The 20,618-nt window shown below is 42.3% G+C and overlaps 1 protein-coding gene across 1 annotated transcript in view; it reads left to right on the top strand.

Moving 5' to 3' along the window:
* LOC144688292 (uncharacterized) overlaps positions 1–20,618 on the top strand; it is a 76,894-nt gene that overhangs the window by 10,779 nt on the left and 45,497 nt on the right. Inside the window, exons 5-8 of the mRNA XM_078554724.1 lie at positions 5,174–5,550; positions 6,163–6,370; positions 16,045–16,621; positions 17,424–17,544. Coding sequence (XP_078410850.1) covers positions 5,174–5,550; positions 6,163–6,370; positions 16,045–16,621; positions 17,424–17,544 — 1,283 coding nt within the window. The remainder of the gene's footprint in view (positions 1–5,173; positions 5,551–6,162; positions 6,371–16,044; positions 16,622–17,423; positions 17,545–20,618) is intronic.

Here is a 20,618-nt window from a genome sequence, read left to right as displayed (position 1 = left end):
ACTCAGACTATAATTATTTGGCCTATTCCTCAGACTCTTTTTAAACAACAGTACGATGTCCCCAGACCTCTAATCCTCTGGTACCTCGCCTATATCGAGTGAGGATTGAAAAATGATCCCCAGGGCATCTGTTATTTCCTGCCTGGCTTCCTTTAACTGCCTGGGATACAATCCATCCGGTCCTGGTGACTTATCCACCTTCAAGGATGTCAATCCCTCTAGTACTTCTTCTCTTGTTATGCTTATTGTATCTAATTTTTCACACTCCTCCTCTTTAACTGGACTGTCTGCATCATGCCACTGCTTCGTGAAGGCAGAGATAAAGTACTCATGAAGAGCCCTGCCCACATCTTCTGCCTCGATGCATAAGTTACCATGTACATTTCTGACCGGCCCTACCCTTTCCTTAGTTATTCTCTTGCTCTTAGTGTACTGGTAAAACATCTTTTGGTTTTCCTTGATTTTACCTGCCAATATTCTTTCATATCCGCTCTTTGCTTTCCTGATTTCATTTTTACTTCACCCCTGTACTTTCTATACTCCTCTGGACTTTCTAACATATTAATTTTCTTGTGACTGTCCTAAGTTTTCTTTTTCTGCTTTATCTTACCCTGTATGCTTCTAGATAACCAAGGGGCTCTTTGGTTTAATAATTATTATTGGAGTTGATGATGCTGAAATCCAAATTAACTTTTTTTTTCATTCATTCACGGGATGTGGGCTTCGCTGGCTGGGCCAGTGTTTATTGCCCATCCCTAGTTGCCCTTGAGAATGTGGTGGTGAGCTGCCTCCTGGAACCGCTGCATTTAAAATAAATTAAATAATATTTTCATAGCCAGGAGAGAGAGAACTTGCTCCTATCATTTTGCTTTGGATTATCACAAGAAACAAATGCCAAAAACTCATTGCATGGTTCAGCATTTCATCAAGATTCAAATAAAATTTCCACTGAGATGCCACATACTGTTCAATAGGAAAATTACTTTTGTGATTATAGTTATTGCTGAATCTGAAGGCTAATGGAATGCTAGCCTTTATCTCATAGGGGCTGGAATACAAAGGAAGAGGAACTGATGCTTCAGTTGTACAGAGCCTTGGTCAGACCATATTTAAAGCACTCTGGTCGGTTCTGGTTACTGTACCTCAAGAGGGATAAATTGACCTTAGAGGGAATGCAGCAGATTCACCAAAATGATACCAAGGGTCGAATTGTGAGATTGGGTCCAATAAACGTGACTAGCATACCCTTAAGTTTGAAAGGTTATGGGGGGATCTAATTGTTGTTTCAAAATGTTAATGGGACTCAAAAGGGAAGGTACAGGGAAACTTTTTAAATTCGATCTCTAGGCTATTTAGGAGTGAAATCAGGAAGCATTTTTTCACTGAAAGGAATGTAGAAATCTAAAAGGCAGTAATTCTACTGATCAGTTGGAGTTAGGACTGAGACTGATGGATTTTTGTTGTGTAAGGTATTAAGGCACATGGATTAAAGGTTAGGAAATATGTTGTGGTACAGATCCGCCATGATCTCATTCAATAGCACAGCAAGCTGGAGGGGCTAAATGGCCGCCTCCTGTTTCTATCTCTGCAGCTATCAAGGTTTGGCATTGCATGTCACTGGACTGGATTACAATGGGACAGAAGGGCCCTGGCAGCAAACACAGACCCTGCTCAGTGATCCACATCCCACGTTGCTGGCTTGGATAATGACTCAACCTTGTGCAAGAAACTTCAATTTTTGAAAGTGAACAGGTTGATTTTTCTGAAGTAAGAGTTTAAAGCTTTGTGACCCTCTCTGCTTTATTTGCCACTTGACATTCGGATTATCTCCTTCCTTTCCCTATGTGTTGTACACATAGGGACGTGAGAATAAGGGAAGTAAACACGTGGCTAAAGGAGTGGTGCGGGAAAAAGGGGTTCCATTTCGTGGGGCACTGGCATCAGTATTGGAACAGGAGGGATCTGTACCGTTGGGACGGTCTCCACGGGACCAATGTTCTAGCGAAAAGAGTAAATAGGGTGGTCAACAGGACTTTAAACTAGAAAGTGGGGGGGGAGGAAAGGGTAAAACTCCAAGAAGTATGACTAATGGGAAACAAAGCAGCAGGTTAGCATGTGGGGGGGTGGATTCAACTTCATGGAAAATTATGAAAAAACTGAAAAGAAAGGAGAGGCTATTATAGTCTCCAGAACACAAAATAGGACAGAGTGTTTGGAAAGGGCTAGGAGTCTAACTTCAAGCACATCAGATAAAGGGACGACAATGAGAAAGGACGGGAAATACAGGACTGAAGGTGTTGTATCTGAATGCACGCAGTTTACAAAATAAGGTAAATGAGCTTGTGGCGCAGATTGAAATTGGCAGGTATGATGTGCTGGGCATCACGGAGACATGGCTGCAAGGGGATCAGGACTGGGAGCTAAATATCCAAGGATATACATCCTATCAAAAAGACAGGCAGGTTGGCAGAGGGGGTGGGGTTGCTTTGTTAGTAAGAAATGAAATTAAATCGATAGCAAGAAATGATGTAGGGTCAGATGATGTAAAATCTGTGTAGGTAGAGTTGAGGAACCGCAAAGGTTAAAAAACCATAATGGGAGTTATGTACAGGCCTCTGAACAGTAGTCAGGATGTGGGGCACAAGATACACCAGGAGATAGAAAATGTGTGTAAGAAAGGCAAGGTTACAGTGATCATGGGGCATTTCAATATGCAGGTAGACTGGGAAAGTCAGGTTGGTAGTGGATCCCAAGAAAAGGAATTTGTGGAATGTCTACGAGATGGCTTTTTGGAGCAGCTTGTGATGGAGCCCACTAGGGAACAGGCAATTCTAGATTTAGTGATGTGTAATGAGGCAGATTTGATAAGGGAGCTTAAGGTGAAGGAACCCTTAGGAGGAAGTGACCATAATATGATAGAATTTACCCTGCAATTTGAGAGGAAAAAGCTGGAAACAGATGTAACGGTATTACAGTTGAATAAAGGCAACTACAGAGGCACGAGGGAGGAGCTGGCCAGAATTGACTGGGAGATGAGCCTAGCAGGAAAGACAGTGGAACAGCAATGGCAGGAGTTTCAGGGAGTAATTTGGGAGACACAGCAAAAATTCATCCCTAGGAAGAAGAAGCATACTAAAGGGAGGCAACCATGGCTGACACGGGAAGTCAGGGACAGCATAAAAGCTGAAGAGAAAGCATACAATGTGGCGAAGAGCAGTGGGAAACCAGGGGATTAGGAAGCCTACAAAGACCAACAGAGGACAACTAAAAAAGAAACAGGGAGGGAGAAGATTAAATATGAGGGTAAACTAGCCAGTAATATAAAAGAAGATTGCAAGAGTTTTTTAAAATATATAAAGGGTAAGAGAGAGGCAAAAGTGGACATTGGGCCGCTGGAAAATGACACTGGAGAAGTAGTAGCGGGGAACAAAGAAATGGCGGAGGAACTGAATTGGTACTTTGCGTAAGTCTTCACAGTGGAAGACACGATTGACATCCCCAAAGTTCAAGAGAGTCGGGGAGCAGAGGTGAGTATGGTGGCCATTACCAAGGAGAAGGTGCTAGGAAAACTGAAAGGTCTGAAGGTGGATAAATCACCTGGACCAGATGGATTACACCCCAGAGTTCTGAAGGAGATAGCTGAAGAGATAGTGGAGGCGTTAGTGGTGATCTTTCAGGAATCACTGGAGTCAGCGAGGGTCCCAGAGGACTGGAAAATCGCTAATGTAACCCCCCTGTTTAAGAAGGGAGTGAGGCAAAAGACGGGAAGTTACAGGCCGATTAGCCTGACCTCGGTCGTTGGTAAGATTTTAGAGTCCATTATTAAGGATGAGATTTCAGAATACTTGGAAGTGCATGGTAAACTCGGGCAAAGTCAGCATGGTTTCATCAAGGGGAGGTCATGCCTGACAAATCTGTTAGAATTCTTTGAGGAGGTAACAAGTAGGTTAGACAAAGGAGAGCCAATGGATGTTATCTTCTTGGACTTCCAGAAGGCCTTTGAAAAGGTGCCGCACAGGAGGCTGCTCAGTAAGATAAGAGCCCATGGTGTTAGAGGCAAGGTACTAGCATGGACAGAAGATTGGCTGTCTGGCAGGAGGCAAAGAGTGGGGATAAGGGGGTCCTTCTCAGGATGGCGGCCGGTGACTAGTGGAGTTCCGCAGGGGTCAATATTGGGACCACAACTTTTCACTTTATACATTAATGATCTAGATGAAAGAACTGATGGCATCCTGGCTAAGTTTGCAGATGATACAAAGATAGGTGGAGGGACAGGTAGTATTGAGGAGGCGGGGAAGCTGCAGAAGGATTTGGACAGGTTAGGAGAATGGGCAAAGAAGTGGCAGATGGAATACAACGTGGGCAAGTGTGAGGTCATGCACTTTGGTAGGAAGAATAGAGGCATAGACTATTTTCTAAATGGGGAGAGAATTCAGAAGTCTGGAGTGCAAAGGGACTTGGGAGTCCTAGTCCAGGATTCTCTTAAGGATAACTTGCAGGTTGAGTCGGTAGTCATGAAGGCAAATGCAATGTTGGCATTTATTTCGAGAGGACTAGAATATAAAAGCAGGAATGTGCTGCTGAGGCTTTATAAGGCTCTGGTCAGACCACATTTAGAATATTGTGAGCAATTTTGGGCCCCGTGTCTCAGGAAGGATGTGCTGGCCCTGGAGAGGGTCCAGAGGAGGTTCACAAGAATGATCCCAGGAATGAAAGGCTTAAGGACTCTTTGAGGACTCTGGGTCTATACTCAGTGGAGTTTAGAAGGATGAGGGGGGATCTGATTGAAACTTACAGAATACTGAAAGGCCTGGATAGAGTGGACGTGGGGAAGATCTTTCCATTAGTAGGAGAGATTAGGACCCAAGGGCACAGCCTCAGAGTAAAGGGAAGACCTTTTAGAACAGAGATGAGGAGAAACTTCTTTAGCTAGAGAGTGGTGAATCTATGGAATTCATTGCCAGAGAAGGCTGTGGAGGCCAGGTCATTGAGTGTATTTAAGACCGAGATAGATAGGTTCTTGGTAAGGGGATCAACGGTTACGGGGAGAAGGCGGGAGAATGGGTTTGAGAAACTTATCAGCCATGATTGAATGGCGGAGCAGACTCGATAGGCCGAATGGCCTAATTTCTGCCCCTATGTCTTATGGTATTAATCAATGATTGTTTTACAGGGGAGATGGCAATGACCTCAGGCAGTTCAGCGTCACCATCCTGCCAACATCAGAGAACATCGAAATATGCTGCCTGCTGCTCCCAGCGCTGCCGGTGCAGTTCCACCAGATTGGGGTCTCAGCGGCCCTGCCCTGCCCACTCATACTTCCAGCAGTGTCACATGGAGCAAGTCCAGGGCCAAACATACCAAGCTGAGTATTCACAGCCTCATCACCTCCATTCCCACACACAATTCCTCAATCAGAGCCATCTGGCCTGGACCCACCAATCTCACCCGCACTTCCCACCATCAGAGTTCCAGCATGTTCAACAAGGAAGGCCACAGTCTGTGCTCAGTTTGCGAGTAGGGGAGACCTCAGCCAGCCAGGAGAATCAGGTAAGCAGATTTCTAGCCAATGCCAGTAAGATGGAGAGCCAATTGTCTAGTGGTGTGGTGTGAGTGATTTCATAGTTATGACCCTGAGAAGCTGTGATGTATGATGTAACTCCTGAGTTGTGTCCAACAAACATTTTCCCCATATCCTGTATTTTGAGATGGACATGATGTCCATGCCTACTAAATCATGCTTTAACTTCAACCATTTATTGTGTCCAGTCCTTTAAATGGAGAAGCCTTGTTGATGAAATTTAGCTGTAATTTGTGACATCCCTGAAGCCACAGTCTCAGAGATCTACCAGAGCAACACCCTCTGCCTTAAATCCTGCTCATGGGTCATTATTGATTTATTGGATGATATGCATCCTTGCCCAGGGATTGTTTGCGCGTGTACATACACATATACGTACGCATCATTCTAGTCCAAAGGTAATAGGTATGAGAGTGCATATGTACCAATCCTGCCCTGTCTGGGTGAGGAATGTTTGTTTTACTTCTAATTTCTTGTAATGCTGTTCATGTTGATGTTGTTATTGAGTACAGTGTTGATGTAAAGCTGGTACCTTGTCCTTGTGGTGCCTCTACTGATTGTTTTCCTTACAACAACTTTAGGCCTCTTCATGTGACCTCACTAACCTTGTCGAGGATGTTGATGGGGTTGAAGCTGCCCAGAAGAGCCGTGCCCAGACACCATCTTGGCATGCCCACAACTCTGAGGAAATGGAAGTCAATGCAAGCCGGTCCGCTATAGCCCAACCCAGGGCCACGCAGACGCCGACCGTTTTGTCACCACCCCTTTGGCACTCTTCCCCAAATGATGGTAATAGCAGCCAATCTGACTCCGAACATCTCAGCACTGTTCATTCAACCACCTTTGTCACTTCAACATCTTGGCAACAGCCCACCATCCAATTGAGTGAGATTTGGAGCAACCAGGCAGCAATTGAAACCCAGGGTCACCAAGGGCATAGTGCACCTCACCAGTCCCCCAGTCACCCATGTGTTTCAGGGTGTATGTATAATAATCCTCTTTGTGGTTCTCACAAGTATATTCAATCAGGACTGTTAAAGTTGCAGGGTTTTGCTTCAGTGGAATTAAGAACTCAGAAACAGGCTGTTCCGTCCATTCAATCTTCACTGGACAGTCAACTAATCTAATTCCACCCTCAACTTATACCCCTTACCCTTTAATATCCCACGGAGTCTCTCACCCTCCACTCACTCCTCATATACTTTAATATCTGCTCATCCTGCTCACTCCATAAGTCGTTTGCTATCCCCGCTTCTCTGCCACACTTTCACTTATTCACTGTACTCTTCAATATTCCTTTTGTCAAGGATTAATTTAATTCCTTTTTAACGGAATTTATGGACTCTGCATTCACAATTTATGACAGAAAATTTCAATTTCTAACCACGCTCAAGACATTTTTCTAACCATACCTTTTAATTTCTTGCAGCTCTCTTACAGGCCTCTCCCCTCCCTTGCATTCCCATTAATTGGGGGAAACATTCTATCACTATTTGCCTTTCATAAACTTGACCTTGTCAACGCCAATGAAAATCTCTAATTTTCCTAGTCTGCTGCAATAAGTGTGACTCCTCCTGCCTGCTACCATTCCTGGTACCAGTGAATCTAGGCTGTGCTACTCCCATTGGTTTCATGTTATAGAAGGTCCAGAGCTGCACACAGGCCTTCAACTGGCTCCTTATTCGGGTCCTGTCCAAGTTAAAACCTCCTTGGTTTTGCGTCTTTGGTACAAAACTAGTGTCCTTATCTCCACGTGCTTCCACCTTTAATGCCCTCATATCTTCAAACCCACGTCCCTCTGAGTTATCCTTTTAGAATCTCACCATTTAAGAGGTTTTCAGTTCTCCATTCTTGCTTCCAAGATGCATTTCATCTCATTTTCCTACATTGAAGTGCATCTGTTATCTGTCGATCGATTCTGGTAGCTTAATTCTTCCTTTAGTTCTTCAGAATCCTTATTGCCATTCCAGTTGGATATGGTTTATATGAATTATTAATAAGCATTTGATGAGGCGGATTTGGTGTTATCGGTAAATTCTCATATTGTTCCCCCAGTTACAAAATCCAGGTCATTCCTGTAAATCTGAAAAACATTGACCTCTTTGGGATACAGCTCACCACATCTTTCTAATCCAACACTCCTGGTGCCCAGATCTTTTGCCGCCTCTATCCTTGTGGCCACATCCTCAATCCCATGTGGTTTTATTTTTGCAGTATGTCTTTTTTGTGGCATCTCACTGAATGCTTTCTGAAAATCCTCATAAACAACATCCACTGGGTTCTTTTCTCTATCACCTCTTACTCTTTAAAGAATCCTATAAGATTGTCAGCTATGCCTATCTTACAGAATCTGCCCGGTTAATTAATTAGTTCCATCTTGTATCACAGGTGATGTATAACAAACTGACCAATCATTCCCTTCCTGATGCCCCATCATTTTGTTTTTGCAGAAGGAAGTGACATTTAACTCCCTCCAGGCCTTTGTAATGTCTTTCTCTCCCACAGAAGTTTGGAAAATTAGACTCAGCGCCTCAACGATTTTTGCCTGGGTAGAGCTTGTGATCCTTGGATAAAAATAGTTAGGTTCCTATGATTTCTCTACCTTACGTCTATTTAACTCCATTAGTCCCATCTCTCACTCTCACCCTCAGTAATAGTTGCACACTATCCTCTGGTTATTCTATAATCGCAATGCCCTCCACATCTCTGGAATCTGAGATTGAGATTTAGAAACTCTGCTATTTCTCCCCTCTCATTGCCAGTATGATTGCTCAATGACCTTTCCATTGACTACCATGTTGTGATTAATGTACCCGTAGAAAGCATTTTTAATGCCTTTTTTGGGATCTTAGAGAACAAATTTTAAATTGGGCAGTTATGTGGCAAATAAACATTATCTAGATAGGTGATGCAGGAGGAAGGGCTTCAGATTTCTGGGCGTTGGGACTGGTTCTGGGGAGGGTGGGACCTTCCATACCAGATTCCAATACCAGATGGATTACACCTGAATAGGACCAGGATGAATGTCCTTGCGGGGAGATTTGCTAATGTTGGGGAGGGTTTAAACTAGATAGGCAGGGGGATGGGAACCTGAGGGCAGAGTCGGATAGGACAAATTCAGAGTAGGGGGCTAGAGACAGAAAAGTAGTGGGTGACTCTGAAAGACAGGAGAAGCAAAGGTTAAAAGGTTTACAGCACGGGAACTTGGCAATGTTAAAAGTTACTTATTTAAATGCAAGGAGTATAGCAAACAAAGCTAATGAGCTGAGGGCACAGATAGATGTGTGATATCATTGCTATAATGGAAACTTGGCTTAAAGAGGGGCAAAAATGGCAGATCAACATGCCTGGATATGGGATTTTCAGGCAGAATAGAGAGGGGGCTAAAAAATGGTGGGGGTGTAGCGTTATTGGTTAAAGAATCAATCAATGTGAGGAGGGATGATATACTAAATGAATCATCAAATGAGGCCATTTGGGTTGAGCTCAGGAATTAAAACGGGGCAGCCACACTACTAGGAGTGTACTATAGATCCCCAAATAGTGAGAGGGGGATATAAGAGCAAATATGTAGGCAAATTTCTGAGTGCAAAAACAATAGGGCAATAATATTTGGGGACTTCATCTATCCTAATGTCAACTGGGATACGAATAGTGTAATACGCACAAAGGGCACAAAATTTTTGAACTGCATTCAAGAGAACTTTTTTTAGCCAGCACATAAGCTCAAAGGGAGGGAATGCAATTCTAGATTCAGTCTTAGGAAATGAAGCTGGGAAAGTGGATAAAGTAGCAGTGGGTGACCATTTTGGAGATAGTGACCATAATATAGTTAAATGTAATGTAATTATGGAAAAGGATAAAGATAGAACAGGATTAAAACTTCTAAATTGGGGGAAGACCAATTTTATAAAACCGAGAGGTTAACTGGCGAAAGTGGACTGGACATTGCTACTAGAAGGGAAAACGGTGTCAAATCAATGGGAGATATTCAAAAGCGAGATTCTGTTGGTACAGTGTAGACATGTCCCCACAAAGAACAAAGGCGGTACTGCCAAACCTAGTGCCCCTTCTAATCCAGAAGCATACATTGTAAGATAAAGCAGAAAAAGAGAGCTTATGACAGTCACAAAAAACTTGAAACTGTGGAAAGCCTGAAGGAATATAGAAAATACAGGGGTGAAGTAAAAAATGAAATTAGGAAAGCAAAGAGAGGATATGAAAAAATATTGGCTGGTAAAATCAAAGAAAACCCAAAGATATTTTACCAGTACATTAAGAGCAAGAGAAAACTAAGGAAAAGGTAGGGCCAATTAGAGATGTACATGGTAACTTGTGCTCTGATGCTGAAGATGTGGGTAGAATTCTCAATGAGTACTTTGTCTCTGTCTTCAATAAGGAAAGGGATGAAGCAGATATTCTAGTTAGAGGAGGACTGTGAAAAATTAGATACAATAAGCATATTGAGAGAGGATGTACTGGAAGGACTGACATCCTTGAAGGTGGATGAGTCACCAGGATCAGATAGATTGTATCCCAGTCTGTTCAAGGAAGCCAGGGAGGAAATAGCAGATTCTCTGAGGATCATTTTCCAATCCTCACTAGATACAGGCAAGGTATCAGAGGATTGGAGGTCTGCAAACATTGTACCATTATTTTTAAAAGGTGCGAGGGATAGACCAAATAATTATAGGCCAGTCAGTCTGACTTCGGTGGTGGGCAAATTATTAGAATCAATTCTGAGGGACATGATAAACTGTCACTTAGAAAGGAACGGATTAATCAGGCATAGTCAGCATGGTTTTGTTAGGGGAAGGTCATGTCTTACTAATTTAATTGAATTTTTTTGAGGAAGTTATAAGGAGGATTGATGAAGGTAGTGCAGTGGATGTGGTCTACATGGATTTGAGTAAGGCATTTGAGAAGGTCGCACATGGCAGACTGGTTAGAAAAGTAAAAACCCATGGGATACAGGGGAATGTCACGAGTTGGATCCAAAATTGCCTCAGCGACAGGAAACAAAGGGTAATGTTTTTGAGAATGGAACATTTCCAGTGGTGGTCCGTGGACTCAATGTTGGGTCCCTTACAGTTTGTTGTATATATTAATGATTTGGACTTAAATATGGGCGGATTGATTGGGAAATTACCAGTTGACACAAAAATTGGCCATGTAGTTGATAGTGAAGAGGATAGCTGTTGTCTCCAGAATGATATCAATGATTTGGTTGAGTTGGGGGGAAAAGTGGCAAATGGAATTCAATCCAGAGAAGTCTGAGGTATTGTGTTTTGAGAGGGCAAACAAAACCTGGGAATACATAATAAATGGGAGGATATTGGAAGGGGTAGAGGAAGTGAGAGACCTTGGAGTGCATGTCCACAGGTCCCTGAAGGTGGCAGGACAGGTAGAAAAGGTGGTAAAGAAAGCATATGGAATGTTTCCCTTTATTGGACCAGGTGTAGAATGCAAAAGCAGGGATGTAATGATGGAACTGTATAAAACACTGGTTAGGCCACAGCTGAATTTTGTGTACAGTTCTGGTCACCACATTACAGGAAGGACAAAATCTCTCTGGAGAGAATGCAGAGCAGATTTACAAAAATGTTGCCAGGGTTTGAAAGTTGCAGCTATGAGGAAAGATTTGATGGACTGAGGCTGTTTTCCTTGGAACTCAGGAAACCGAGGGAGTGACCTGATTGAGGTGTACAAGATTATGTGGGGCCAAGATAGAGTAGACAGGGATGCCCTGTTTCCCCAGCAGAGAGGTCAATTACCAAAGGTAGTCGGTAGAAGGATTAGAGGACCAGAGGGTGGTGGGTGTTTGGAAATCACTGCCTGGTTTGGTGGTGGAGGCAGAAACCCTCAACTCATTTAAAAGGTACCTGGATCTGCACCTAAAGTGCTGTAACCTGCAAGACTATGGACCGGGTGCTGGAAGTTGGGATTAAATGAGCAGCTAGTTTTTTTGTTTTTTTTTTCTGACAGCGCAGACATGATGGGCTGAATGGCCTCGTTCTCTGCTGTAACTTTTCTATGGTTCTATAGGTGTGAGGCGATGTGCTTTGATAGGAGAAACATTACCTACGGCTTGGAAAATAAGGTGGGGTAGAAGAGCAAAGGGATCTAGGGATACAGTACAGCTTAACTAGTCGTTGAAAGCAGGTTGATAAAGCAGATAAAATGCTAACAAAGCATTTGTTTCTAGAGCTGTTTCTAGAAATATAAAATTCAAAAGGAGCGATGTTATGCTAAACTTGTATAGGACTTTGGTCATCTGCACCATTTGCACTTCTGGTGTACACACTATTAAAAAGGACATGGAAAAACGAGAGAAAGTGGAAAAATGATTTACAAGGATGGAACCAGAACTGAACGATTTTAGCTATAGAGAAAGATTATACGGAGTTGGCTTTTTATGTTAGAGAAAATTTAGAGGAGATCTGATGGAGGCCTTTAAAATTATGAATGAAATTGGCATGGTAGATATCCACTTGTCAGAAAATCCAAAACATAAATCCAATAGGGAAATAAGGAGAAATTTCTTCACTGAGACAGTAGTTAAAATTTGTAACTCGCTACCACAAGAAGTGCATGAGGCCAATAGCTTGGATACTTCATAAAGAAACTAGACAAGTGCATGAGAGAAAGAGGAATAGAAAGTCATTGAGAGAGGCTGAAAATGAGGGAGATGGAATGGGAAGAGACTGGTATGGAGTATAAACCTAACTCAGATTAGCTGGGCTGAATTGCCTGTTTCTGTGCTATATATTCTATTTTGTTGAAGTAGTGCTCCCCTTGACCTTTCTAATCTCCCTTTTAGTTGCTTTCCTGTCTATAATATTTGAAGGCCTATGCTGCAGGTCCCATTTTAGAGGTAAACTTTTATTGGATTTCCAGTGTTCAAACATTCCCAGTTGCCTTTCACCATTGACCATCCTGCCTGAAAATATTCCCTCAATGACATTTTGCATTGTAAGGTAATCAATTAGTTGTCATGATTACTGTTGTGCAGGAACCAGGAATGATGCTACCACTACTGGGGGAAGTTTCAGCAATTGAAATTCAGAACGCATTTCTCAATTTTTTTGTTGCCAATGCTTTGATTTTAAAATTCTTATTCTTGAGTTCAGATCCCCCATGGTCACACCATTCCCTAACTCTGTGACCCCCTCAAGCTCTACAAACCACCTAAGATTTTTGTGCACATTCCCTGGTTCCTTCACCTCACCATTGGTGTATTGAGTTGCCTGGGCGCTGAGCTGTATGGTCATTTGCTCAATTATCATCTCCTTTGTCTTGCATCATGTTTGACATTGCTCCTGTTAAGCACCTTGGGACATTTTAATATAATCTATAAATATATATATTTTATATATCTAATATAATATACACACAAGTTGTTTTAAATTTTTCCCTAGTCACCTGTTAATACATTTTAAATTTAATTTTATGAGGACAGAAGAGAGGGAGACTAAAGTTCCGGGAAGGGTTTAGGAAATGAAGGGTGGTTATCCTGGTTTTCATGTTTATTTTTTACTCTTTGCAATCCTTTTCTCTTTGCTGGAACTGATTTGATTTGTACCCTTGCCATCTGCTGAACAATGGTTGTTTGCCACTTTTACTTTCCGTTTAGTTTGGGTGCAGAACCTTTCATCTAACTATCATTTGTTTATTTCTAGTTAAATATCTGTATCCTCAAGTTTTTTTTCCTTATCCTTATACTAAATCTTTTTGTGTAGTGGTCACTGTTTCCCAAGTATTCTTTAAAATTGGAAAATAACTATCCCACAGCATTTCACAGAAGCATCATCAAAAGAGTGCTCTTGAGACAAAAGAGGAGTAGGAATGGAGACCAAAATCTTCATCGAAGAGTGTCTTAAAGGAGGAGAAGCAGAGGGATTTTGGGAATGCTGCAAGAGCCACGGTCATTTACAATCTATTTTAATGACTTAGAGGAAGAGACCGAGAGTAATGCATCTAATTTTGTTGTTGATGCAAAGTTAGATGGGAATGTAAACTCAAAGGAGGACACAGCAGGGCTGAAACAAATGAGAGAGAACACGAGAGACTTCGGAGACACAGTGGGGCTTAAAGGAGCGAGAGAGAGAGAATGGGAGACACAGCGGGCTAAAGGAGAGAGAGGGAGAGAGTGCGAGAGAATGGGAGACAAAGCGGGGCTAAAGGAGCGAGAATGGGAGGCACATTAGGGCTTAAAGGAGCGAGTGAGTGTGTGGGAGGCACAGTAGGGCTTAAAGTAGAGAGAGGAAATGGCAGACACAGTGGGACGTAAAGGAGAGAGAGCGAGAATGGGAGACACAGTGGGGCTTAAAGGAGTGAGACAGAATGGGAGACACAGTGGGTCTTGAAGGAGAGAGGGAATGAGGGAGACAGTAGGACTTAAAGGAGAGGGAGAGTGCGAGAAAATGGGAGACACAGCTTGCCTTGAAGAGAGAAAATGGGAGATGCAGTGGGACCTAAAGGAGTGAGAGAGAGAGAATGGGGACATGGGAGACATAGTGGGACTTGAGAGAGTGAGAGAATGGGAGATACAATGGGACTTAAAGGAGACAGAGAGAGAATGGGGGAGACAGTGGGACTTAAAGGAGAGAGTGCGAGAGAATGGGAGAGAAAGCAGGGCTTAAAGGAGCGAGAGGGGGAGAGTGCGAGAGAATCGGAGATACTATGGGACTTAAAGGAGACAGAGAATGGGGGAGACAGTGGGACTTAAAGGAGAGAGTGCGAGAGAATGGGAGATACAGCAGGGCTTAAAGGAGCGAGAGGGGGAGAGTGCAGAGAATGGGAGACAGTGGGACTTAAAGGCTCTAGAGAAGGAAAGAATGGGGGAGACAGTGGTGGGCTGGGGCTAGCCTATCCAGTCTGGGTTCAGAGCCTGTGTTTGGAAAGAAAGATCGAGGTGTGACATCACATGGAAGCAGGTAGGTGATTGGCTGGTGAGTACTGCCTATTTATCTTATCTAAGCCTGTAGTTACCTGATTTCTCTTTCTCACTTTTCTTGAATAGTGGAGTCACATTAGCAAACTTCCAATCCAATCTCACAATTCCTGAATCAAGAGTTTTGGAAGACTTGGCAGAATGGGTGCGTAAATGGTTAATTAATTTCATTATACGCAAGTGTGGGGTGGTGCATTTTGGTAGTGGAAATAAAGAGGTCATCACTTCTCAGAAATATGAGTTTAAATGGGGTTAGTTGTGCAAAGGGATGTAGGGGTACAGACACACAAATAGTTACAATATCAAGTAGGTTAACAATGCTATAAAATCACAAAACACTAGGCTTCATTTCTAAAGTAATAGAAATCAAAAGCAGAGTTGTTATGCTTAAATCATATAGAACCTTGGTTTGATCGCTCTTGAGGTACTGTGCACAGCTATGCTCTCCATATTACACTGGATAAAGTGTAAAATCAATTCAGAAGTGTGATACCAAAACAGAGAGTTGACAACTGTCAGGATAGACTGATTAGGCCGAAGCTCTATCCTCGGGGAAAGAGCAGACTGATAGCGGCCTCTCAAATTGTGAAAGGATTAAAGACTAGGGGAAAGATGGTTTCACTTTTGGAGACTCAGAATTAGGGGCCATCAAACTAAAATAGTCACCAATAAATCCAATAAGGAATTCAGGGGCAACACCTTTACTTAAACAGCTCTGAAAATATGGAACTCTACCACAGGGGATGGTTAAGGTGATCAGCATAGATGCATTAAAGAGGGAAAGCCAGTAAATTATACGAGGGGGGAAGGAACAGATGGATATGTCGATAGGGTGAGATGACATAAGTTGAGAGGAAGGAGTTTGATAGGGGTACACATAGAGAAGATGTTGAGCAGGGAGTCCAAAGCTAGGGACCATAAATATAAGATAATCACAAATAAATCCAAGAGGGAATTCAGGAAGAACTTTTTTAACCAGAAAGTGGTGAGAATGTGATTGAGGTGAATAGCAAGAGTTGTATTTGAATGGAAGTGAGATAAGTACATTAGGAGAAAGGAATAGAAGGGAACCTTACTGAGCATTCACACTGTAAAAGATCTGTTGGGCTGTTTCTGTGCTGTAATTCTTTGTATTTCTGCACTCCTGTCATGAGTGATTTTGCAGAATTGCAAGTTAGCCCTGATAGGGTGTGCAGGTGTGAATGCTGAGAAGGCTATGATGAAAACACGATTGGGTTTTCTTGCTGGTGCAGCTTTCTGCCAGGTCTGTTTGGAATTGTGTGACAGGATAGAATCAGCATATTTTATTGGTCTTTGCAGGGATGCATGGTATTTTGGAATTAGTGATACCTTTTCCAGCAACCAGGTCGCTTGCTATTTGAACTTTCTGAAGTTTATTGCTTAGTCTGTAATGCGATGAAACAGATTTAGTAGCCTTTCATATTTCATGAATCAGTATCATTTATTCTAATGAATCTTCCTAACCTGAATTTATTTTGCTGTTTTGCAGACTCCGCATTCTCAAGGGCTTTAGCTCGTCCCACACCCACTACTCAGGCAGCAAGCCTATCCTGTCAACCTCCCACATCAACTAGTTATCCCATTGCCCGGCCAGTGCCATCTTACCACGCTCGCATCCAACCAGGTCTGTCAACAACATACAGGCCTACCACTTCCCAACAGCTTCCAACTGTGCCAACCTCTCAGCAGCCAGTGCCGCCATTACACATGGTGCCATTTCAGCAGCCGCCTCTAGCAGCTCCCTCTCTGCTAATGAACACTCCATTAGTGCCAGCCAGTACTCCACAGCAACAACAGCAGCAACAATGCTCTGTGTATCAACAACAACAACAATGTTCAGTTTATCAGCAACAACAACAGCAGTGCTCCGTGTATCAGCAACAACAACAGTGTTCTGTGTACCAGCAACAGCAGCAGTGCTCTGTGTACCAGTACCAGCAGCAGCAGCAGTGCTCCGTGTACCAGCAGCAACAACAGTGCTCCGTGTATCAGCAGCAACAACAGTGTTCGGTCTACCAGCAGAGAGGCCCTGAGATCCAAAGAAACCATTGGATGGAGACAGTCAGGTAAGAAGTGTTACTCGCTTAATATTAGGCGAATACAGCTTGTCCTTTCTAGTGATACTGCAGAGTAGCAACATTCTTTCTGTCACAGAGACTGGTTTGAGGGGTGCAGCTCATTTGAGAGGGGAAACCATTTTATTCTGTGAACCCAAGTAAAGATTCTGTGAGACCGTTGACCATTCTGAGATGCTAATGAATCAATCGCTTGTGTTACTTCCCTTTGTGGTAAGTCTCACAGCAATCCGAATCTTGGGTTTGAATAGTTAACTCCCATTACTTTATCTGTTGGAAACGACAGGACTTTGAGAACTTGCTTTGTCCAAGCGGCAGATTCAAAGTATGACACTTTCTTTCCGCCCATTACGTTGCATTATTCATGACTACATTTATAAAGTTCCACAATGATGACTGAATAATGTCTCCAACTTGGCTTGCTTTCAATCATTTGTTGCTCATGTGATTTGAATCTCGCTGGTCCCAAGCTATGAAAGTCCCTCATTGTAAGATAGTGTCTTAAGCCCCCCTGCCCCAACACCACACATTCCAATTTTTCATCAGAGACACCTCCCTTTCTGATTTTTGATCTTGCTCCTAGAACCAGAAGGATATTTTGACACACTGAATAATTCATTAACGAATGTCGATTCGAGTCTTTGATAGTCCTTCAGTCATTGCTGGCTGGAATGTAATTGCATGTTGCTTGTGGAATGGAGAACCTCACTTACTGAATTCTTCTCGAGCACAGACCTGTGATGTAAACTGGATCATTTGGTGTAATCACTAATCTTTGTGTATGGGTTCACAGGGAAGAAAGGGTGACGTCAAATTTCCCACAATACCATTCTGGACATGTCCACCTGCACCGATACCAGTTGGTGCCACCCAGGCTACACCTGGTTTCCATGGCAACACCCTCCATTCCTGTGGTAAGAAATAAACAAGCTCTGATGGAGTGAATTCATCTTCATATTTCTTCAATTTAAATTGTACTTTTACAACTGCCCATGCCCATTAAAAGAGGTTTCTTTTTTTTCATAAATTTTGTTTTGGAAACATTTTACAAATGTGCATGTTACACAGGAATTGAAGAAGTAGATCCAAGTCACACCCTTAGGAATAGGGCCAAATGACTAAACAGTCAGATTACCCAAGCAAGTTATCCTTTACTAATGTTGATGAGATTTCAACTGTAGACTCTTGAGAGAGGAAGTTAAGAAACTTGTAGCATAACAATACTTAACTGATGAACAAGTGAGTGATGAAAAGAACAGACTCAGTAATGACTCAGAGCCCTGCTTTGTGTCGTACTGTCCACCATATACCAAAAGGATTCCAACTCTGATTTCAGGGCTACAGTGAATGAGCAGATCTCAGCTGGTTGTCTGGTAGGGGGAAAATAATTCTTTTACGATTTCTGCCATTTCATTATTGCTGCCTATGAATTTATTCTCACCATCAATGGTGGCCCTATTCCCATCCCAACTCTTTAGTTGGTTCCTGGTTCTAGGTTCCTGCTAGAGTAGAAATTTCTCCTTAACTCAGTCTTTAATGGGAGGCCCTTATTTAGAAACTGTGCCCCCAGTTCTAGATTTCCCCATGAGAGAAAACATCCTCTCAGCATCTACCCTGACAAGCCCTTCTCAGAATTTTATGTGTTTCAACAAGATCATCTTTAATGTCCCTTGGTAGTTTAATGTCATAGTTTTTTGTTGCCTTCCAGTTGTTTTTTCTTTGACTTCTCTCCTAGTCTCCTGTATTTATATAGCAGCTATAACACAGTAAAATAGGAATGGATGGTAGTTTGCAAAAACAAAGGGACCAAGTGTGGTTTCTTTTGAGGAGGAAGATTTGAAAAGGTTGGGGATGGTACCTGATGGGCAAGAATCATGTTATAATTGGTCTCAATGTCTCCAGGGTAGGGAGACATTAATGCTTCTGAACCCGCATCTTTCTCGAATTTCTCATCTGTTTCACCTCATGCTCATCTTGTCGAGAGACCCAGCCCCTGCTTTCTCGATCTTATCCTCATCAAACTACTGACCATCCATCTTTGCTTCCTGGCTCCCATGGTAGCTGACATTTGTACGTGGTTCCTGCTAGAGTAGAAATTTCTCCTTAACTCAGTCTTTAATGGGAGGCCCTTTATTTAGAAACTGTGCTCCCGGTTCTAGATTTCCCCATGAGAGAAAACATCCTCTCAGCATCTACCCTGATAAGCCCTTCTCAGAATTTTGTATGTTTCAACAAGATCATCTCTCATTCTAAACTCCAGTGTGTAAAGACCCAACTTTCTCAACCTTTCTTTCATCTGAGGAATCAGCATAGTGAACCTTCTCTGAACTGCTTCCAATGCAAGCATATCCCTCCTAAGTAAGGAGACCAAAACTGCACACCGCACTCCAGGTGTGGTCTCTCCAATGCCTTGTACAGATCTAGCAAGACTTTTATACTCCATTCACCTTGCAATAAAGGTCAACATTGCTTTCCTATTTATTTGTTGTACATGTATATGAACTTTTCGTGATTCAAGGACACCCAGATCCCTTTGTACTGCAGCATTCTGCAGTCTCTCTCCACTTAAATAACATTCTGCTTTTCCACTCTTCCCACCAAGACTCTGCCTGATTGTATCATGATTTGCTAAATGCCCTGCTAGCACCTGCTTAATAATGGATTCTAGCTTTCTCCCAATGACAGATGTTAGACTTTCTTGAATAATGGTGTTACATTTGTGATTTTCCAATCTGCTGGGACCTTTCCAGAATCTAGGAAATATTGGAAGAGTACAACCAAGGTATCCACTATCTCTGCAGCCACTTCTTTTAAGATCCAAGGATGTAGGAGGACTTATCAGCCTTTAGTCCCATTAGTTTTCCCAGTACTTTTTCTCTTGTGATAGAGATTGTTTTAAGTTCCTTCCTCCCTTATGCCTCTTGATTTTTCTCTATTCTTTGAATTCTTTTGCTGGTTTCTAAAAAAATCTCAATCTTCTGGCAACTTCTGGCAATCATTCAAAAAAAGCATTCCAAAAATTGCAAGTACTTCAACTCTAATTAAACACAAAAGCAACAGTCCAACAGGAGGTTACTTTCCAAACATTTGCGAAAAGCAAAATTCCTGGAGTTTTAAATGGCGAGGTGGGTGATGATGTGCCAACCTTACATCAAAGTATATTTGCAACATTGTACACTTTTTCTTTCAATTTAATACCTTCCTTCACTTCCTTTGTTAAGCCATGGATGTTGCATCCTTCTCATGGAGCCTTTCTTTCTCACTGGAATATCTCCTTAAATGCCTGCTGCCACTTGTCTACCGTCTTACCTTTTTAACCTATCTCCCACTCCACTTTAGGCAATTCTGTCTTCGTACCCTTGTAATTGCCTTTATTTAAGTTTAAGGCACTAGATCTGGACCCAAATTTCTCACCTTCAAACTGAATGTGAAATTCTCCATGTTACAATTACTCTTGCCTAAAGCACCCTTTACTATGAGGTCTTTAATTAATTTTATCTTATTAGACATTGCCAGGTCTAAAATAAACTGTTCCCTGGTTAGTTCCAGAACGTGATGTTCTAAGAAATTGTCCTGATTATACTTTTGTGAACTCATCCTCTAGGCTAATTTTGCTAATTTGATTGGGTCAATCTATAAGAAGATTCAAATCGCCCATGATTATTTCAATACCTTTCTTTATAAGGCCCCATTATTCCTTGATTTGTACTCTTTCTCCTTTAAACCATTTCCACTAGTGACTTCTTTTGATACAAGATTTTTAAAATTTTATTAATTCCACCAGCTGCTGTGGTGGGATTTGAACCTTTATCCCCATTAGCCTGGGCCCCAGGGTAAACTAGCCCAATGACATTACTACGATGTCACCATCTCCCCTATCATATACTCTTATTTCTATTTGTACAATCAATTCATCTATCTTGTTATGAATGCTGCATGCATTCAGATAAAGGACTTTTAATTCTGTGTTTTGACTATTGTTTCCCTC

This window comes from Cetorhinus maximus, chromosome 13 (assembly GCF_964194155.1).
Source record: "Cetorhinus maximus chromosome 13, sCetMax3.hap1.1, whole genome shotgun sequence".
Taxonomy (NCBI): domain Eukaryota; kingdom Metazoa; phylum Chordata; class Chondrichthyes; order Lamniformes; family Cetorhinidae; genus Cetorhinus; species Cetorhinus maximus.
This window is presented reverse-complemented; position numbering and strand designations above follow the sequence as displayed.